Source organism: Adiantum capillus-veneris, chromosome 1 (assembly GCF_014529385.1).
Source record: "Adiantum capillus-veneris isolate H3 chromosome 1, ASM1452938v2, whole genome shotgun sequence".
Classification (NCBI taxonomy): Eukaryota; Viridiplantae; Streptophyta; class Polypodiopsida; order Polypodiales; family Pteridaceae; genus Adiantum; species Adiantum capillus-veneris.
The window spans coordinates 158,070,558-158,093,447 of NC_140931.1; the positions used below are offsets into that span (position 1 = coordinate 158,070,558).

The window sequence follows — 22,890 nt, forward strand, 5'->3', positions numbered from 1 at the left end:
TACCACCTGGTGTCTGGCACTTTGAGCAATATCCTGGAAGCGACCTAAAAGTTGGACAAAGGCCACGTTGCCCTTGTACACATGGATGATGAGATTGGTGGGGATCCATAGTCCTGCATACATGTTGAGCACCACGGAATACTTGACAAGCCACCTATACACATAATCATGAATATGTCACACATAATGGTGTAGATCAAGGTGGTGTCAGTGTCGGGCTTAGGAGTAAAACATGTATGTAGGAAAGCAATGTCCTCAAGGAAGGCAAGGAATTCTTGCATGGGATCCATGATGCTTGACTGCTAGAATGTGGGAAAGTTGGAGGTAGGAGAGCTAGTAGCAAAAAGTGAAAAATGAAGATGAAACTAGCATATTAAAAGTCCCCCCCCCCCCCCAAAACCAAAAAAAAAAGGGTGATTTTCAAACAAGAGAATATTATGACCAATGGTAGAGAATTCTAACATTGATTTCAACACCTTGTGGTGCCCCCCTTCCGCACCCCCCTTCTCCAACCTCCCCCCCTTGAATATCAATATATCATATAGTTCCTAGATAAGCAAATACCAAAATATCTACAATGAAAAATAGTTGCATAGCATACAATAATAATAAAACTACACATGGAAAATCCAATGCACAATTATTTTGATCATGATAGTAAAGCAAAAGTTATACAAGGAGAGAATTCTTAGCAAAGAGAATACATTCTTCAATTTATAAGGCCAAACTCACATCACTTGTACTGCAAGATTCTTCAATCTTCATGGCTGCCTCCATCCTCTTCCCTATCTATACATTCCATACAAATTGGTAAGAAAAGCACCTAAGAAATCAAATAAAAAAAGCTACACCCTTATTATTTAGAGGCATAAGTTTGACTTTTTGACTTTTTGACTTTTTGACTTTTTGCTTTGACTTGTGTTCATTGACTTCCTCTAACATTCCCCCCACCTTGTTTGTGCATGTCCTCAGGCATACGTTTAGTGTTTTGGATGGCATGGGTCGACTCTAGTGAAGTTTCATCAATGTGGCGTTTCACGTCAACTGTGTGAAGCTTTGCTTTGAACCTATAAATTCATTTAGGAATTAAGAGTACATGCAATTACATGGATGCACACAAATGCATGCTTTGGTAGTTAGACCATTCTCATAAGAATTTTCTAGATATGTCATTAAGCAATTTTCTTGGATATTGCTTACAAGACCTTTTGATGCAATACTGAACCTATTGAGGTTAACTCATAACATGAAGTATAGTTATGTATACTTCACGTTTCCAAGGCCTGTTCATTGTGAGTACTTATTGGTGCTCTCGAGGGTACTTCTATAAAAGATTTTAGCCGTTTATCAATTTTCTCTATATAAGCACGTGGAAAACCTATGTAGACTTTTGATGGACGTGTTAAGAAGTGGTTGCTAATGAAGATTGTGGCAATAAAAACTTCACTTTGGACCTTATGTTAGTAATAATGAATACCTGTGAAACCAAAGGTGTCGTACAAACAAGTTGTGGGGGATCAATTAGCTCCAGCTTGGTTTTAACTATTGAGGTTGACCTAAAGCGCATGACGAGCAAACTAATAACGGTCCTTATCTTTAGATTTATTCTTGCTTGCATATTTGAGAGGCTACCAATAAAATAAAAAGCAAAACATAAAAAAGAAAAGAACACAATGAAAAAGAAAATGAGAGGGCTTAATATATGCATTAAGAGAAAAAACCTCCTAATGAGGGAAAAAGTGCCCCGGAAGTTCTAAGGTCACATTCCATTTATTGATAATTATGTACACACCCGTTTAAATATCTCCATTTCTCTAGTCTAATTGGTTATTCTACGGGCATTAAAATTAAATGCAAAAAGTTCCAAAGACGGAAAAAATTCAATCCAAAATGATGCCCATAACAGATTTAGCTTGGGTTTGGAAAATTTCCTCCCCCCACCTGGATTAGATACAAGCATTTTTGTGCATGTACATGGAATTTTAGCATTAAGTGTCTATGCACGGCCCCGATAATGTGGCCCTAATTCATGCAACACAAAATTTATGCAGACAAGGGCTTTTGATGGGGAGGCTTGCCTACCTATATCAAAGAATCAATTCCAAGAACTAAACCTCGTAGAAATTCAGCCCAATTGTTGAAGGTTTGTGTTGGTATTGATGTTGAGATATTATTGGACAATGATTCTTCTAAGGCTGTAGCCATTGGTGTTGGAGCCTAGAGGTTCATAAAAACCTCATGTTGACTTGTAGGTGACGTTAACGTTGAAGCTTGTTTTGCAGGGATGAGGATGGTTTTGGTTGGACTTGGATCGATCACATTCTATGGTTTCCACATCCTCATCATCAGTAGATTCACATGGAGCAAACAATAAAGCCTCTTCATTTGTTTGTTTCTCCACCAGTTTCTTCAGAACATAATGTTTTGAAGTCCGAAGCGTGTAGTCAATTTGAGTGATTTTTCCGGGCATAAGAGGTGACATCATAGAATCTGGAAACCCACTTGAGGTTCCTTTAAAGACATAGCATCACATGGTGCTGATAAATTTTGTGGTCTAGCTTTTGCTTTTTGTGCATGGCTGCTATTCGGTTCTCAATGGGGGTTTCTTAGGTCCTTTTTTTGGCAATTTAGTGAAATGCTAAAAATGCTAACTTGCTTTGACCAAGGTCAAAATATAGGCCTAAGATACCTTTGTTCATTTTCCAAAAAAACGCTAGAAAACAAATCTAATCATTATCTCTAGCCACCTGGGGAAGGAATGTGGCTTTAACAACTTGGAAGGTACTTTTGGGATGTCATGCCAGTCCCACGTTCTCCGATAATAATTTCCCTCCCTCCACTTTCAAACTTTTGTCACTTTTCTCCCCCCACTATTCAGTATGCTACAGATCTCAGTCACTCCCTACATCCTCTCTCTAAAATATCCTAGTCTAGTCATACATGGAAAAGGGGTCCATTTTCTCTCTCTCTACAAACGTAGAGTACCAAATCTGCACCCCTCCCTCCTACTCTCACCAAAGCTCTTCCTTCTGTGTAAGCCATATCTTGTTGCAGCTCCCCAGCTCCTTTATCTCCATCTAAGCAAAGCAAGGTTGTGTCTATCTCCATCTAAGTAAGGCAAGGCTATGCATAGCTCCCCATCTCCCTTATGTTCTTTTCCGTCCCATAGCTTGTTGTAGCTTCCCAACTCCTTGTCCATTTCCATTTGAGCAAGGCAAGGCTACATGTAGCTCTTCATCTCCTTCTTCTTCTTCTCCATCACATTCCATCCCTTCCAGACAAGCCAAAGCCTAGTATAGATCCTAGCTCAATTTACATCTTCATCTGAATCTCCATAGCTTGGAGCATCTCCTTATTTGGTTTAGTTCCCCATCTCCTTCTCCTTCTCCATCGTAGGTGGCAATACTAGACATTACAAATAGGCTATCAAAGGTTTGCCTGCATGTTGCTTTGGAGCAGAGTACATAATGATACGGATTCATCATCTCAACATTCAGCACGCTATGCCTTGCATGCAAGGATGGATGCCAATATCTATCCACCCAATCTAGCCTCTGTTGTTACTCCACCTTTTCAAACAATTACCACATTTCTTTAGTATGTCGATGATAGGGTCAATGTACTGCTTGGGTACTGTAGGAGATTACATGTCCTATATTTGGAAGAGCTTGTAGCAAAGAAGAGAGTGCATTGCTTTGAGGAACCTAGCGGATAGAGCCTAGCGGAATATAGAGGAGGCCCTTGTAGTAAATCAATCCATCAATTGCTTCAAAATGCTCGTTTAAATCGTCTTGTTGTTGGAGCCGTCTTCTAATGTTCTGGGCAAGCGGGTCCTTGGCAGCTTGGTGCTTCACTTTGACAAGGAAATAAGAACCGTCGGGGGTTTGCTTATGGTAGCGTTTAGTTTAAGTTGCTCAAGTTCCAAAGTTACTTACTCTTGTTGATCAAAAGCTGCATCACCTTCTTTAGGTGCAAGGTAGGATCGTCTTGATAAGGCATCTGGCTTACCTTGTTGATGGCCATCAGGCCTATAAGAAATAGCAAAATCAAACCTTGATAAAAAGACCACTTCACCTTGCTTGGCGACAATTTAAGACACGTGACGTCATGAAGTACTTTAGATTCTTGTGATCTGTATAGACATTGATCTTATGCAGAGATCACATTCTCCCTTGTTGGTTTCTTTTCTCAATTAGGATTATTTTTCATATTAGCCTCTTTACCTTGTGGGACTATACTTCTACTGGTAGTATATATTCCCATGTTGAAGCTCGTTTCCCTATAGGCAAAAATTGTTCCTGATAGGGAGAATCATCTAAGGGAGATACCCTGATGGAAATATTTAATTCCAACTAGAAATATTATGGGATTGTGAAGTCCCTAGTGTAACTACCAAACATGGTCAATTCCCTTGTTCATATATTTCTTGTTGGAAGTAGGGATCGAGACAAACTTTGGATGCAATCATATCATGATTGAGCAATAGATAGCTAAATACCCCTTGTGGCTGATACATAGAGAATTCTCAACCCATTTGTAACTACCATACATGGTCAAGTCCCTCGTTCATACATTTTCCTTCCATGACAACATTGTGTGGGGTTGGAAGTAGGAATGGAGACAAACCCTTTGGATGCAATCCTATCATGATTGAGAAATAGATAGCTATATACCAGCATAAAATAAGGACGCCTTTGTACGTTTGACCATCCATCACTAACTATTGAGCAACCTAACTGTGCGGTTTGGTCTATTATCAGCCTTTTCACATTCTCTTATGTTTACAGTAAACATTTATCTAGAAGTTGATTTCCCATATGATGGTAAGTTAGTGCAGTGAAGCTGACACCATACTCTCTAATCTTCTTCCAAGCTGTATTTCACAAATCATGTGTAACCATCAATAGTGAGCCTCCTCTGAAGTATACTGCTTTATTGAGTGCTAGCTGCACATCCTCTAATGTGATGGTATGAACACTATTGATAAAGGTTACTTGCCTAATTTTAGAAGCATGCCAACCGTTTTCAGTCACGGTATTGGGATTTTAGTGTGGTTGCTCTCATCCTCTTGTAGACTAGCAGTATGTGTAACTTGATTTTCCTCTGAGATGCATACTCTTTTGGTTGAAGGAACCTTTCCTAGTAGGCTGTAGCTTTGTATTTAATCGATCGGTCGCCTTGTATGCACCAACACCCTTACAAAAAGCACTTATACCATGTGAATTTCCATCAACTAAGTGATGTCTAATACGGGGCACACCTCCTGATTTTGTCACACCACACAAATTAAATTCTTGTTACTAAATTTGTGTCAGCTTATTACTTAAGTTTAAGATTATATATATATAAATAGATATATACACACACACACACGCGCATGCATTTGTGTATGTGTGTGTGTGTGTGTGCATAAATAAATATATATATATATATACACACACAAAAAAAAAAATTATACATAGAGATATATAATCATATATATAAGAAATACGTATCATGGTTTCTGATCGATCAGGAGTAAGCTAACTAGAGACGCATTCAACAATAACTCTATAAGAATAAAAGTTTAGAATGAGAGTCTTACTGGAATGACAACAGAAGGACCGTCTTAAATAATGGGCACAAGAGACAAGTAGAAATGAATCATCTTGATAAAGAATGCATACCCGCAGTACCGATGCGTGTGCAATCAATATTCTATTTTAGCTGAGAAATCATGGCTGAAAATTTGATCCAAAGGAGTCTTATTTAAAAGGTTCAATTGTGCACCAATAAGAATTTTGGACAAAGTGGACAAAAAGAATTCATATTTCTCAGAAAAGGCTTCTTGCCCTAATGAAGTTAGCTCGGGGGAGGCAAGAGAGGACAAGATTGCGATAAAAAACGATTCCTAAACAAAATTTCATGATATGCTGGTTTTATAATTAAGAATGCTATAAATAAGGAATTCTTAAGCTGTCTGTTATGGAGATTTTTGTTGTCTTATTCTTCGACAAGACACGCAGCAAGGTTTCTCTCTTAGCAAGTGTGCAAGCAGAAAAGCACGCTTAGCTTTTGAAGTATATTTGGATCTCTTAAGAGCGGACTCCTTCTACCTGTAGGACTTCTTCTACGTTTTGAGGCTACCAGCAGCAGAAACAAGAAGCTTTCGTTTCATTTTTTGAATCTTTTGAGAAACAAAGCTCCCTTGATGGAGTTCTAATGTAGCTAGCTTTCTGTAATGCTACTTTAACATAATAGCTGTCGTCAAGCAAGTAACAAAATGTTACGGCTGTTGTGAAGCAAGTGATCAGTCAACTGATAATATCCCGGGAGAGCTGCGTTATGCGTTAATACTCTGTGTGTGTGTGTGTGTGTGACTTAATCGTTTCTTCTTGCTTGAAAAATCAAGAGAACTCTTTGAGCTGCTCCTATTTAGGTGCGGAACAAGATGGCCCAAGAAATTCACAACCAGATACATAGACTCTCTCTCTCTCTCTCTCTCTCTCTCTCTCTCTCTCTCTCTCTCTCTCTCTCTCTGGCGCAAGAGAGGGGGTCGACTTGATTCAAGAGGAAAGGCGGTAGGGAGCTTATATAGCACAGCACACACACACACACACACACACACACACACACACACACACACACACACACACAGGTGGTGGAAAACTGCTTGGTGTAGCACCTACAGTGCCAAATTTTCCGTCAGTTGTGCATTCTGATGGGTGGGAAACCTACTCCAAGAACGAGAACCAAATTTCAAAGGAGGGATTGATACCGGCTCCAAATGTGATGCTTGGAAAACCACTTGCTGTAAGGCAAAGAAAGTTACAAAGCCAAGATACTGAGGGTGAAATACAAGCCGCACTCCTGCAACGTATTTTAAGGATATTGTAAATATGCTAGTTGATCCATCAAACAAGGAGCTACAACAATCCTTGCAATAACACGTTTTGAAGGACCTTCAGGGCACTATCTCACCAAGGGCAATGCTTCAAAATTGTGATTCTACATGTATTAGCCATAAGGGTTATACAACTATCTATTGCTCAATCACGATTGGATTGCGTGTAAAGGGTTTTTCTCGTTCCTACTTCCAATCCCATACAATGTTTTCGGCAAGAAAATGAATGAACAAGGAGATCGAGACCATGTTTGGCAGTTACAAATGGGTTGAGATGCAATGCCACAATCTTTCAATAAGCCTTTCTATTGCAACCAATTCAACAATGTGTACATTGATGTTTAGGTACTACAACAAGCCATGATCCAATTCTACGACCTTACTATCAAGGAGACATGTGTAATAGCCATATTTGTGTTGAAACTAGACGAGTGCCAAGTGGTGAAGGGTAAAAAGGTAGAACAATGTGTGACGTGAAGACAGCATGCTATGAAATCCAAGGAAGATGACGAGGCAACGCCACTATGGTGCTCGAGGAGAGTTAGGTTGCCTTTGGTGGTCGTATGCATTTGATGCGGATACTACATATCACTATGGAGCACACATTCAAGTTGCTTAGATTGCCATGCCAATCGTCATCGTTAGCTCCGATTCCTGCAAGTCAAAGGAATGCTTCCAAGAGTACATTAAGCCGAACAATTATAATTGGAGAGTGTGGAAGATGTCGCTCATCTTTCTTCTTTTGGCACTGATGATGATGGTCAAGATGATTATACACTTATGGATGATCTCATTGATGATTGGAAATGAAGATAATTTGGAGAATCGTGGGTGATTGGAGGAGGTGGTCGAGCAGCAAAGGGAAAGCCTTAAAGCTTACGTGGAAGTCAAGGTATTGAAATAAAGCTAAAGCTTATAAGGACCGATAGCGTTGGCCGCCACCCTGAGAAGCTAAAACGCTCACGGGAGCACAAAGGTTGCAGCCTAGCGTGAGGAAGGAGCAACGAAGGAGGAAGAGCTGCTGAAGAGAGAGGAATTGAAGCGGCACTGCCTTGGGTTATAATCAATTAAGGAGGAGCTGCCCCGGCCTTGTTGGTGAAGGAGGGAAAAAGCTGCAGTTAAAGCGTTTCAAGAGGCGAGCCGCCACCCTGCAGAAGCGAACGTCTTAAGGTGCTGATAAGACGAGGCAGCGAGTAAGCGAATAGGAGTTGCAGCTGCGTGAGCTGAATTGAACCGAGAAGGAGTAGTAAGAGAAATGAAACGAATGCTAAGACAAATGTTAAGGTAATCACTAATGCGCACAGTGAGACAAAAACAGAGTACTCCGCTGAATGTAATGAAGCTTGATTGCATGATAATAAACTGAACTGATAGACCTGTTTATATACATGAATGGCAGTTGATTAGGGGTGGTAGCTAAGAGCTAATCTAGGAGGTAGCTGGCCAATGATTTAGGAGTGGCTGGTGAGAAAATAGTGGGCCTAATTTGGGGTGGAGTGCACTCCCACTTACAAGCATTTTAACATCCCCCCTTAAGTGGGAGAACACGACAACAAAACAAAGGAACTTGATGAGTGTGATGAGAGATCCCCCTGAAAATTAAGTTCAAGAGAGTAGACCAAGCATCTGATATGATGCATACAACTTGGCTTGATCAGTAGGCTTGGTGAGACAATCAACCCAATTATCTGTTGTAGGAGTGTAGATGAGGGAAATGAAACCATGCTCCACCAATTCCTTCAAGGCATGATAAGCAATGGTTGATTGGTTGTCGCAATAAAGGGAAATAGAGCTTCGATCCATAAGGATGGGAAGCCGCATCTCATAGATGAACTGAGATAGCCAAAGGACCTCGTGAGAAGCAAGTGAGGCCGCAACGTACTCCGCCTCCGTAGAAGAATGTGCGATGGTGTTTTGGCGCTTGGAAGTCCATGTAATAGCTCCGCCAGCGAGTGTGAAGACATATCCTGAGGTAGAGTGTCGAAGAGGATCTTGAGCAGCCCAGTCGGCATCCACATATCTTGTAAAAGCAAGAGGACCATCCTGGCGATGGAATGTTAAGGAATAATGCATAGTGTGTTTGAGGTAGCGGAGGCAACGGAGGGCGGCTTGGCGATGGATGCGGCGAGGGAGCTGAAGTGCACGGGAGAGAATGTGACCGGCATAGCAAAGGTCAAGGCGAGTGCAAGTAATGAGATAGCGAAGCTGGACAAGAAGCTTATTGTATTTGAAATCTTGAAGAGCAGTAGCATCAGCTTTAGTGTAGGGGTGAAGTTCTTGAGCCAGCTTGGCATTGAGGGCAAGTGGTGTGGGCTGGCCATTAGCAGAGTGCATACCGAATTGCGCAAGAATTTGCTTGATGTAGTGTGATTGAGAAAGCTTTATGAAGCGACCATTAGGATCACGAGAGACGGTGATGCCAAGAAAGAAATCCATGGGACCTTTGTCACTAATAAGAAAGTTGGAGGCAAGCATATCATGCACTATGTCAATGATGGCAGGATGAGATGCAACCACACGGACATCATCCACAAAGAGACCTAAGATTGCAAAGCCAAAAGGACGGTGAAGCACATAGACATTAGGATCAGCAAACAGGCGAATCCAACCATTGTTGGAGAGATGATTGTGCATGCGCAAATACCATTGACGAGAGCTTTGTTTGAGACCATATATGGGGCGATGCAAGCAACAGACATAACTGGGGTGATGGGGATCAATGAAGTGGGGGGGCTGATGCATATAAATTTCTTCTTCTAGCAAACCATGTAGGAAAGCAGTGATAATATCGAAATGATGTAGTGGGAGATCAAAAGCAGTAGCAATGGCGACAAGGAGACGAAAAGATGACATACCATTGTAGTCGACAGCGGGACGCTGGGTGAAGCCTAGAGCAACAAGCAGCGCATTGTAGTGCTCAACAGAACCATCAGGGTGGAGCTTGCGCTTCAGGATCCACTTGCACCCGATTATATTATGATGAGGTGGCCGGGGAACCAATGTCCAAGTATGACAGTGATGAAGGGCAGCGAGCTCAGCATGGATTGCTTCAATCCAAGCGGGGGCTTCATCGGAGTTGAGGGCAGCTGAAATGGAGGGGCCGACGTTCTCTTCGAGGATGGCGGAAATTTCTTGGGAGACAGCTTCTTCGGAGAGGGTGGTGTGAAAACAGGTTTCTTGATAGATGTCCTTCAATAAGCGAGCGCGTCGATGAACGGGTGAAGCTTCACTCGAACTAGGAGGAGAGAATGCCGAGGATGTGGTAGCTGATGATGAGGTTGGTTGGGGAGAAGTAGCAGTCTCAGAGGTTTGAGATTCGACTTCAGAGAGGGTGGGGCGAGTGAAGTTGGTGGGAGTAAGAGTGCAGCCTGAATGTGTGTGGGCCGGCTCATGTGCTGAATACGTTGTGAGGGAGAGGGAGAGGAGGGAGCTCAGCTACGAGCCATGATGTGTGAGGTGTCAAGGAGAGCAGCAAAACAGGAGTGGGGCGAGTACGGCGATGGTATGTGTGAAGAGGAGGAGCAGATTGAGGTGATTTATGCCCTGCTGAGGTTGCAAGGAGGGAGGCATGATTGCAGGGAAAAGGTGGCGAGTGACCGCTTGATGAAATTGAGCCTAAATTGAGGTGATGACGTGGCTTAAAAAAGGGGATTAATTGAGTTGATTTAGCCAATACGATAGTGGGAGGTAATTTAGACAAATAACGTGACGTGGGTGAGGGAATGGCAGCCGGGATAGAGGGAATAGCAAAGGAGACCTCATGCGCAACTGTAGCAGGGGCGACTTCAGCCATAAGTGAGGGAGAAGGTGGCTCATCAACATGAAGAGGAGCGATAGCAGGTGAAGGGGCAACCAGGGGTGCTGGAAAGAAGGTGGTGTGGGTGAGCGGGGAGCAGTGGATAAAGAGGAATTATGCGAATCCGAGGAGGAAGCACCTTGTAGTTAGAAGACCGGGGAGAGTAGAACTGTGGGCGGACCGGGTGCTGAAGGAGGTGGTGCGGGTGCCAATGTAGAGGGATGGGTTGAAGTAGGACCGGAGTCCATGTGGAGAAAAAGCTCTTCAAAGAAAACAACGGAACAACTCTAGATAAAGGTGTGGGTACCTGGATTGAAAAGCTTGTAAGCTTTTATGCCAATGGGGTCGCCGTAGCCGACGAAGATGTGGCGAGTACTGCGAGGTGCCAACTTGGAGGGCGAATGAGTGTCAAGGGCATATGCAGGACAGCCGAAGATACATAAGTGAGTGAGAGTGGATGGAGTGCCGAACCAATGAGCATAGGGTGTATCACCTTGAAGTGTAGAGTTGTAGCTACGGTTTTGAAGATAGCAAGCCGTAGAGACTGCCTCTTCCCAGTATCTGGGAGATAATTGCGCTTGAGCGAGCATGGCGCGAGCAGCATTGAGCAAAGTGCGATTTTTACGCTCTGCTACGCCATTTTGTTGAGGGTGGTTGGGTATGCTGAATTCATGAAGTATGCCACTTGTGTGGCAAAGATCGCGGAATGCATTGGAAGTGTACTCACCACCTTGGTGGGAGCGAAATCGTTGAATGCGTCGTCCAGTGTGATTCTCAACTTGAGCTTTATAGTACTGAAAGTGTTAGAGTGTGGAGGTTTTTTCTGATAGAAAATAAACAAATGTGTAGCGGGAATAATCATCTATAAAAGTAAGCAAATATTTATGATCTGTGAGGGATTGGATAGGGAAAGGGCTGCAAAGATCTGAATGAATAAGAGCAATCGGATGTGAAGTGCGAGATAAAGAGTTAGGAAAGGGTTTGTGAGTAGCTTTACCAATGATGCAACCTTCACAGAGACTAATAGAAGACAATTGTTTCGGAAGGCCAAGAGCTAAGGCCAACAGGTAGCTGTCGATTCTTCATTTGATGGAGAGCGTGCTGAGAAATGTGGCCAAGCCTATAGTGCCACTTGAGGGTTTCTTCTTGCATAGCGGTGTTGGCTATAGTGGCGAGAGCATAAGCCGATGGAGATGAATTACCAAGAGGGTATAGCTTACCTTGCCGAGGACAAGTGATAGTGAAAATCTAGCCACTAGGAGCACGAGCATGGATGTGACAACCGAGACGAGAGAATTCCATCTTCAAGCCTTGATCAGTAAGGTCGGACACAGAGATGAAATTTTTGCATAGACCAGGAACATAGTAGACTTGAGGTACAATGATTTTTCGACCTTCAGGCAAAGTGATTTCAACATCACCATAAGCTTGAGCAGATTGGGTGCTATCATCTCCTAAACTGACTTCTAATGGGATAGAGAGAGGTAAAATTCTTGAGCCATTCCTTGTGATATGTCATATGATAAGTGGCGCCAGTATCGAGGAACCACATATCAGCAGAGGTAGAGTTGGCATCAAGGAAAGTAGCATACAGCTACATGGGCGGATGGGGCGGAATGAGAAGTGGTTGGCTGGTGCCATCATAGTGAGATAGCTCAGTATAATGAGCTTGGGCTTGAGGATATGGGCTAAAGTTGCCTGCATTAAACCTTTGGTGGACGTAGCTTGGGAGAAGTCCTCTACTTGCTTGATTCCTCGTTTTCTGATGACAATCTTTTTCTAGGTGTCCATGTTTGTGACAGAAGTTGCATTGAAAGTGAGCATGAGGGTTGCTCTTTCCACCATGGTACTGTCGTTGACGACCACCACGATTGAAGTTTGAATGGTGGTGGCGAGGAGGTTCCTTGCTATTGTTGAAGGAGCCTTGGCGGTTGGAGGTATTGCCGCGAGGCTTAGCTGGCTTTATGGTGGTGGCAAGTGCCACTGGTTGGGCTCCCGTAGATTGAGCGTGGAGAGCCTCTTCTTGGTGGATTTTGGCTACCAAGGGTTGTAGCTGCAGATTCACAGTTGATGGTGATGAATGCCCGCCAAGAGGATGGAAGGGCTGCCAGCAAAATCATGGTTTGTAATGTCTCTGGGACGGCCAATCCCGAGATGATGACTTCATCAAGAAGAGCCTGCCAAGTATCCACAAACTTGGTAGCGTTTTGACCTTCTTGCATGTTGGTGTTCACCAATCTCTTGATCAGGGAGACTTGGTAAACTAAGTCAATATGCTCATATGACTTCTGAAAGAAGAACCATATAGCTTCTGCTGATTGCAGAGACCGTACCATTTGCACTTGTCGATCTCCACAATGGAGGATGATCTCCATGTGGGCAGTGTTGTCTTTAGTCGTCCACTCAGCTGGCACAGGACTTGGAGCTGGAGTGGAGACAACATCCCATAGCTGAAGCTCCTTGAGGTAGAGCTCCATCTTCAACTTCCAGACTTGATAGTTGCTGCCATTAAGCTTGTCTATGGTGTGATACCTAGCTTTAAGAGAAGGGGTGGAAGAGCTCTCTGTCATCTTGCAAGGTTCCAGGTGCCTTGGGAGAGAGGAGCGAACAGCAAGACGAATGTTGCTAAGAGGAATTAAGGGATCTAATTGCTTGCAAGCTTGAGAGGCTGTTAAGCTAAGAGGGGCTCTGATACCATGTAAGAGAAATGAAACGAATGCTAAGACAAATGTTAAGCTAATCACTAATGCGCACAGTGAGACAAAAACAGAGTACTCAGCTGAATGTAATGAAGCTTGATTGCATGATAATAAACTGAACTGATAGACCTGTTTATATACATGAATGGCAGTTGATTATGGGTGGTAGCTAAGAGCTAATCTAGGAGGTAGTTGGCCACTCATTTAGGAGTGGCTAGTGAGAAAATAGTGGGCCTAATTTGCGGTGGAGTGCACTCCCACTTACAAGCATTCTAACACTTGCACAACCGGCTTAATCTAGGCCCAACAACACAACCTCCAAGCTATTATCTACAGGGAGTGGGGTTCAATTTCTGCGCCGGTCAAGTGCACTGCTAGGCGATTTCGCACCCAGAACCGTTCCACCGGCTCCCAAGCAGAATGTAGGAGTGTTGGAACTAGTTAATAAGCCACCTGACAAGGAGAAGATCGCAGTGCTAGCCAAACCAGCTGCACCACCACCTGTTCTGAATACTGAGGCACATGTAGCTCTTCCCTACTACCCTCTTCATCTATAATCTTCAGAAATTTATTGTTTCCTGTGACAAATGTCACTGGACATTCACAATCAAGAAAATAGGCATACAAGGACGGAGCGATATCACCGTCTGCTAAGCCCAGCGTAACCGCAAAACGTTTCAAGGCCGAAACGTTTCACCCTGAAACGTGGCGTTTCACCATGAAACGTTTCAGTCCAAAATGAGAGCACAGTGAAACGTGAGACCGAACCGTGCGTTTAGCGACTTTGAAACTAAAACTATGGTAACTTGTTGTTAGTGAAACGGCTTGTGTTTCACTTGGTGAGCGAAACGTTTCAAGGCTCGAAACGTTTCACCTATCCTGACCTGTCGAAACGCGTTTCATGGTGACGTTGGCTAAGCCTGGAACTAGCTCAGTGACATCGTTCCAAACTCCTTCAAATTGGCTTCCATAATTCGGCATGAGAGAAAGGTCGCCTGCATCACGTTTGAAAATAATGTCTGTCCCTGAAATAAAACATAGTACTACTGTAAGAAATCTATATTAATAATCCACACATAAAGTGCACGCTTCCAGCACTCTCTTGTGCTCTCCCATTCTCCAATCCACACGTTCTGCTTTGCCTCCACTTTTACCAGCCACCGCTGAAGAGCAAGGGCGCACAACCCTTCTGCTCATTGGATTGGATTCAAGCCCCAAATCAACGCTCGTTTCTTAGTTTTCACACTTAGTCTGCGGCTCTCGATCACCCATAACTCCCACAGTTATACCACCGAGAGGCTTCTCTATGTACAGCCCACGCCTATCTCAACCCCACAATCATCGCCTCGCTTGCACCCTGAATCGTGTCCAACCGGATCCGGCTTCAATCTTCTCTACCAACCCCTCCTGTTCAAGCTGCTGCCGCTGCTCTTGCTTGCTCTCGAATCAGCCCATACCCATATCGCACCCCCTTGATTAGCCTGGATGGATCAAAGCTGAACTTTATCCTCTTCATCGTGCTTAATTGTCTGCACTCGCCAGCTATCATCATTGCTTGATTGCAGTTACAAACCACTCATAACCTGCAAGCGCCATCGATTCACACCCTGTGTGCTGTTGCATTTGGCTCGTGCTAATTACAATTGGCCAACGCTAACAGCTCAGACCTCCTCTTACATGCTTCCAAACTGCCTCCGCCCCTAGTATGCTTCTACTTGCTCTTATTCGGCCTATTGAATCACCCCATATCCCACCCTTTGATCAGCCTCGATTCACCAACGTTGCCCTTTTTTCTGATCACGAGGTACTTGTCCATTCCATCCACGCATGTCAACTTCAGCCCCTGCTTCATTATCGAAAACAATCACACCAGCCCCTGCGTTATCTGTTTGTGGAAGTTTCCTCCGGCGCAGGACCTCGGAAGGGCCAGCATCAAGGTTTTTCTTGCAAACTTTTTCGAGTTCAAAGCCATGACGGGGTAAGGGTTAATGTTGGCGAGGGGGCAGCAGTGCACGCACTGCAGCAGGTGCCATCTCGAAGCTGGAGGCGGCTCGAACAGCAAGGCAGCAAGCGGCAACTCAAATAGCAGGCCGAGCACGACATGCAAGGCGAGGGTGTGAGCAACAGGTACGACAAAAAAGTGGCGCCGCGAGCAGAGAAGCGCATGTACACAGTGAATGGCATACTACATAAGCCTAGTAAAAAAGTAGATGTGTGTGCAGCTGCTGAAAGGGTGGCTCGGATTCACTGCTTGGTGCTCTGGCTAAAGGCATCATATGCAGCTTGGTCAAAATAATAGGCCACACTAAGAGACTCTAATGACGTAATCCTCTTTCTGTATAGCCGCTCCTACTCCTTCATGGGACCAATAAACCACTAAAAGTTGATCATCTACATCATCGCAATTGTCACTATAAGTATTAAACCCAAAGATACATTAAACAAATCGCACTACTCAATATATATCTACCTCAAGACTCGTAGTAGATCGTGTTTTAGGTTTTCAAATTACTTGATTGGATGAATGTGTCACTTGGACTGCTATTGATGAGGACGGCACAGATGATGCAACATTTTGTCCCTGGCCGTGGGTTGCCACATGTGGACTTCTTGGTACATATGTGAGAATGGAAAACCTTTGTACTACTGGATTCGTCTACTGTGAACATCAAGATATAGAGAAATATTATGTAAGATAAAGGTGGGATATAAGAAAGAGAAACAGTTAGAAACAAAACACTTTGTTTCCATTACCTGGTTAACTAGGGCATCCAGTGAAATAATTGGAATACAAGATCGTCCTTCATTGTGCAGGTATATTGAAATCCCTTGCAGCGAACTCCAGTCTTTAACAAATCCATGGTTGTTTGTTATGAACGAGACCTAGACGTTTCAAGAAACTTACATTCTACTTATTCACAAGGCCAGCAAGAATTATATTCACAAGAAAAATAAAATTATATACCTTTCGTGTAGACGAGTTGGGCCTAATTGCAATTAAGATTGCTTGCACATAGATGCTAAGATCGTTACTCTTTGTTGAAAGGTAACTTGGGGCATAACGAGTAACAATCTTAGCATTTATGTGCAAGCAATCTTAATTGCAATGAGGCCCAGCTCGTCTACACGAAAGGTATATAATTTTATTTTTCTTGTGAATATAATTCTTGCTAGCCTTGTGAATAAGTAGAATGTAAGTTTCTTGAAATGTGTAGGTCTCGTTCATAACAAACAACCATGGATTTGTTAAAGACTGGAGTTCGCTGCAAGGGATTTCAATATACCTGCACAATGAAGGACGATCTTGTATTCCAAGCATTTCACTGGGTGCACTAGTTAGCCAGGTAATGGAAACAAAGTGTTTTGTTTCTAACTGTTTCTCTTTCTTATATCCCACCTTTATTTTACATAATATTTCTCTATATCTTGATGTTCACAATAGACGAATCCAGTAGTACAAAGGTTTTCTATTCTCACATATGTACCAAGAAGTCCACATGTGGCAATCCACGGCCAGGGACAAAATGTTGCATCATTTGTGTCGTCCTCATCAACAGCAATCCAAGTGACACATTCATCCAATCAAGTAATTTGGAAACCTAAAACACGATCTGTTACGAGTCTTGAGATAGATATATATTGAGTAGTTCGATTTGTTTAATGTGTCTTTAAATTTAATACTTAGAGTAACAATTGCGATGATGGAGATGATCAACTTTTAGTGGTTTATTGATCCCATGAAGGAGTAGGAGCGACTATACACAAAGAGGATTACGTCAATAGAGTCTCCTAGTGTGGCCTATTATTTTGACCAAGCTGCATATGACGCCTCTAGCCAGAGCACAAAGAAGTGAATCTGAGCCACCCTTTCAGCAGCTGCATACACATCTACTTTTTTACTAGGCTTATGTAGTCTGCCATTCACTGTGTACATGCGCTTCTCCTCTCACGGCCCCGCTTTTTTACCGTACCTGCTACTCGCACCCTCGCCTTGCGTGTCGTGCTCAGCCTGCTATTTGAGTTGCCGGCTGCTGCCTCGCTGTTCGAGCCGCCTCCAGCTGTTCGAGATGGCACCTACTGCAGCGCGTGCCTTGCTACTCCCTCCCCCCCCTCGCCAACATTACCCTGTGAGGGCTTTGAACTCGAAAAAGGTTGTGAGCAAAACCTTGATGCTGGCCCTTCCGAGGTCCTGCACTGGAGGAAACTTCCACAAACAGATAACGCAGGGGCTGGTGTGACTGTTTTCGATAATGAAGCAGGGGCTGAAGTTGACATGCGTGGATGGAATAGACAAGTACCTCGTGATCAGAAGAAAAGGCAACGTTGGTGAATCGAGGCTGATCAAAGGGTGGGATACGAGGGCTGATTCAATAGGCCGAATAAGAGCAAGTAGAAGCATACCAAGGACGGAGGCAACCTGGAAGCATGTAAGAGGAGGCCTGAGCTATTAGCGCTGGCCAATTGTAACTAGCACGAGCCAAATGCAACAGCACACAGGGTGTAAATCGATGGCGCTTGCAGGTTATGAGGGGCTTGCAACTGCAATCAAGCAATGATAATAGCTGGCGAGTGCAGGCAATTAAGCACGATGAAGAGGATAAAGGGCAGCTTTGATCCATCCAGGCTAATGAAGGGGGTGCGATATGGGTATGGGTTGATTCGAGAGTAAGCAAGGGCAGCGCAAACAGCTTGAACAAGAGGGGCTGGTAGAGAAGATTGAAGCCGATCCGGTTGGACACGATTCAGGGTGCAAGCGAGGCGATGAGTGTGGGGTTCAGATAGGCATGGGTTGTACATAGAGAAGCCTCTCGGTGGTATAACTGTGGAAGTTATGGGTGATCGACAGCCACGGACTAAGTGTGAAACTGAGAAACGAGCGTTGATTTGGGGCTTGAATCCAATCCAATGAGCAGAAGGGTTGTGCGCCCTTGCCCTTCAGTGGTGGCTGGTAAAGGTGGAGGCAAAGAAGAACGTGTGGATTGGAGAATGGGAGAGCACAAGAGAGTGCTGGACGTGTGCACTTTATGTGTGGATTATTAATATAGATTTCTTACAGTAGTACTATGTTTTATTTCAGTGACGGGCATTATTTTCAGACGTGATGCAGGGGACCTTTCTCTCATGCCGACTTATGGAAGTCAATTTGAAGAAGTTTGGAACGATGTCACTGAGCTAGTTCCAGGCTTAGCAGACGGTGATATCGCTCCGTCCTTGTCTGCCTATTTTCTTGCTTGTGAATGTCCAGTGATATTTGTCACAGGAAACAGTAAATTCTGAAGATTATAGATGAAGAGGGTAGTAGGGAGGAGCTACATGATGCCGTTCGTGCAAGGATTGCCCTACCAGGCGACCATTATATGTTCATCGACAACGAAGGACAACTCCAGCGGGCAAATCTGAAATGGTATGTACATGGCTGCTATGTGCGTTGGTGTGCATATAATTTATATGTATGTAGGAACAACTATGTATACATGCATGCCCATAGATTGTTTGGATAAATGTACATAAATGCATACTGCCTATTGTCATGTGAGAATAGCAGGATATATGTATGCTTTTGCTTTTAGTACTTTCTTGTTAAGTGCGTTTGATGTTCTTGTTTGTTGCTTTGTAGGAATGATGCGTCAAGACCTTCACATAGAAGACTTTCGGAGTGGTTTAGAGACGAGTATCCTAGTTTGTGAAGTGTGGTCTCAGGCTTTTTGGCTTTAACTGAGAAAGGACGATAAAAAATCGTGTATATTGTGGCTGGACCTCCCAAAGTTGGATGGTGTATTTGTTCAAAAATAGGGGAGAAATGACGAATGGATTATAGCCTCGTACAGTTGCGAACATGCTCAGAAGACTAATGTTTTCGTCAAATTAACAAAGGAATATGTTTTAGAAATGTTCTGTGTTGTGTTATGGCATTTCTTGGTTTATTATTTCCGTACAATCTAGAAGTTTACTCGTTCCTACTTCCAATCCCATACAGTGTTTTCATGGTAAGAAAATGAATGAACAAGGAAATTGAGACCATGTTTGGCAGTTACAAATGGGTTGAGATGCAATGCCACAATCTTCCAATAAGCGTTTCTATTGCAACCAATTCAACAATGTGTACATTGATGTTTAGGTACTACAACAAGCCATGATCCAATTCTACGACCTTACTATCAAGGAGACATATGGAATAGCCATATTTGTGTTGAAACTAGATGAGTGCCAAGTGGTGAAGGGTAGAAAGGTAGAACGATGTGTGACGTGAAGACAGCATGCTATGAAATCCAAGGAAGATGACGAGGCGACGCCACTATGGTGCTCGAGGAGAGTAAGGTTGCCTTTGGTGGTCGTATGCATTTGATGCGGATACTACATATCGCTATGGAGCACACATTCAAGTTGCTTAGATTGCCATGCCAATCGTCATCGTTAGCTCCGATTCCTGCAAGTCAAAGGAATGCTTCCAAGAGTACATTAAGCCGAACAGTTATAATTGGAGAGTGTGGAAGATGTCGCTCATCTTTCTTCTTTTGGCACTGATGATGATGGTCAAGATGATTATACACTTATGGATGATCTCATTGATGATTGGAAATGAAGATAATTTGGAGAATCGTGGGTGATTGGAGGAGGTGGTCGAGCAGCAAAGGGAAAGCCTTAAAGCTTACGTGGAAGTCAAGGTATTGAAATAAAGCTAAAGCTTATAAGGACCGATAGCGTTGGCCGCCACCCTGAGAAGCTAAAACGCTCACGGGAGCACAAAGGTTGCAGCCTAGCGTGAGGAAGGAGCAACGAAGGAGGAAGAGCTGCTGAAGAGAGAGGAATTGAAGCGGCACTGCCTTGGGTTATAATCAATTAAGGAGGAGCTGCCCCGGCCTTGTTGGTGAAGGAGGGAAAAAGCTGCAGTTAAAGCGTTTCAAGAGGCGAGCCGCCACCCTGCAGAAGCGAACGTCTTAAGGTGCTGATAAGACGAGGCAGCGAGTAAGCGAATAGGAGTTGCAGCTGCGTGAGCTGAATTGAACCGAGAAGGAGTAGTAAGAGAAATGAAACGAATGCTAAGACAAATGTTTTAATGTTAAGCTAATCACTAATGCGCACAGTGAGACAAAAACAGAGTACTCAGCTGAATGTAATGAAGCTTGATTGCATGATAATAAACTGAACTGATACACCTGTTTATATACATGAATGGCACTTGATTATGGGTGGTAGCTAAGAGCTAATCTAGGAGGTAGCTGGCCACTGATTTAGGAGTGGCTAGTGAGAAAATAGTGGGCCTAATTTGGGGTGGAGTGCACTCCCACTTACAAGCATTTTAAAATCCCCCCTTAAGTGGGAGAACACGACAACAAAAAAAAGGAACCTGATGAGTGTGATGAGAGATCCCCCTGAAAATTAAGTTCAAGAGAGTAGACCAAGCATCTGACATGATGCATACAACTTGGCTTGATCAATAGGCTTCGTGAGACAATCAGCCCAATTATCTGCTGTAGGAGTGTAGATGAGGGAAACGAAACCATGCTCCACCAATTCCTTCAAGGCATGATAAGCAATGGAGATATGCTGCGTCTTTGAGCTGAGCTGAGGAGCACAAGCCAAGGCAATGGCTGATTGGTTGTCGCAATGAAGGGATATAGGGCTTCAATCCATGGGGATGGGAAGCCGCATCTCATAGATGAGTTGAGATAGCCAAAGGACCTCGTGAGGAGCAAGTGAGGCCGCAACGTACTCCGCCTCCGTAGAAGAATGTGCGATGGTGTTTTGGCGCTTGGAAGTCCATGTAATAGCTCCGCCAACGAGTGTGAAGACGTATCCTGAGGTAGAGTGTCGAAGAGGATCTTGAGCAGCCCAGTCGGCATCCACATATCCTGTAAAAGCAAGAGAACCATCCTGGCGATGGAATGTTAAGGAATAATGCATAGTGTGTTTGAGGTAGCGGAGGCAGCGGAGGGCGGCTTGGCGATGGATGCGGCGAGGGAGCTGAAGTGCACGGGAGAGAATGTGACCGGCATAGTAAAGGTCAAGGCGAGTGCAAGTAATGAGATAGCGAAGCTGGACAAGAAGCTTATTGTATTTGAAATCTTGAAGAGCAGTAGCATCAGCTTTAGTGTAGGGGTGAAGTTCCGAAGCCAGCTTGGCATTGAGGGCAAGTGGTGTGGGCTGGCCATTAGCAGAGTGCATACCGAATTGCGCAAGAATTTGCTTGATGTAGTGTGATTGAGAAAGCTATATGAAGCGACCATTAGGATCACGAGAGATAGTGATGCCAAGAAAGAAATCCATGGGACCTTTGTCACTAATAGGAAAGTTGGAGGCAAGCATATCATGCACTATGTCAATGATGGCAGGATGAGATGCAACTACACGGATATCATCCACAAAGAGACCTAAGATTGCAAAGCTTAAAGGACGGTGAGGTACATAGACATTGCGATCAGCAGATAGGCGAATCCAACCATTGTTGGAGAGATGATTGTGCATGCACAAATACCATTGACGAGAGCTTTGTTTGAGACCATATATGGGGCGATGCAAGCAACAAACATAATTGTGGTGATGGGGATCAATGAAGTGGGGGGGTTGATGCATATAAATTTCTTCTTCTAGCAGACCATGTAGGAAAGCAGCGATAATGTCGAAATGATGTAGTGGGGGATCAAAAGCAGCAGCAATGGCGACAAGGAGAAGAAAAGATGACATACCAAGAACGGGGGAATAAGTATCATTGTAGTCGACACCGGGACGCTGGGTGAAGCCTCGAGCAACAAGCCGCGCTTTGTAGCACTTAACAGAACCATCAGGGTGGAGCTTGCGCTTGAGGAGGCACTTGCATCCGATGATATTATGATGAGGTGGCCAGGAACCAATGTCCGAAGAGGGTAGTGTGAAAACAGGTTTCTTGATAGATATCCTTCAGTAAGCGAACGCGAGGATGAACGGGTGAAGTTTCACTCGAACTAGGAGGAGAGAACGCTGGGGATGTGGTAGCTGATGATGAGGTTGGTTGGGGAGAAGTAGCTGACTCAGAGGTTTGAGATTCGACTTTAGAGAGGGTGGGGCGATTGAAGTTGGTGGGAGTAAGAGCAGCTGAACGTGGAGGGGAGAGTGCAGCCTGAATGTGTGTGGGCCGGCTCATATGCTGAATACATTGTGAGGGAGAGGGAGAGGAGGGAGCTGGGCTACGAGCCATGATGTGTGAGGTGTCAAGGAGAGCAGCAACAGGAGTGGGTCGAGTACGGCGATGGTATGTGTGAAGAGGAGGAGCAGATTGAGGTGATTTATGAGATGCTGAGGTTGCAGGGAGGGAGGCGTGATTGCAGGGAAAAGGTGGCGAGTGACCGTTTGATGAAATTGAGCCTAAATTGAGGTGATGACGTGGCTAAAAAAAGGGGCTTAATTGAGTTGATTTAGCCAATACGATAGTGGGAGGTAATTTAGACAAATAAGGTGACGTGGGTGAGGGAATGGCAGCCGGGATAGAGGGAATAGCAAGGTAGCCCTCATGCGCAGTTGTAGCAGGGGCGATT

General features: G+C 44.0%; 2 protein-coding genes across 2 annotated transcripts in view; one reads left to right on the forward strand and one right to left on the reverse strand.

The window, feature by feature from the left end:
- The window catches only part of LOC147465875 (uncharacterized), a 124,524-nt gene that overhangs the window by 25,275 nt on the left and 76,359 nt on the right, over positions 1-22,890 (reverse strand). The window contains exon 5 of the mRNA XM_086501189.1: positions 733-789. Coding sequence (XP_086357315.1) covers positions 733-789 — 57 coding nt within the window. The remainder of the gene's footprint in view (positions 1-732; positions 790-22,890) is intronic.
- On the forward strand, positions 21,278-21,580 carry LOC147465876 (uncharacterized). The gene has a single exon (XM_086512735.1). The coding sequence runs from the start codon at positions 21,278-21,280 to the stop codon at positions 21,578-21,580; it is 303 nt and encodes a 100-aa protein (XP_086368861.1).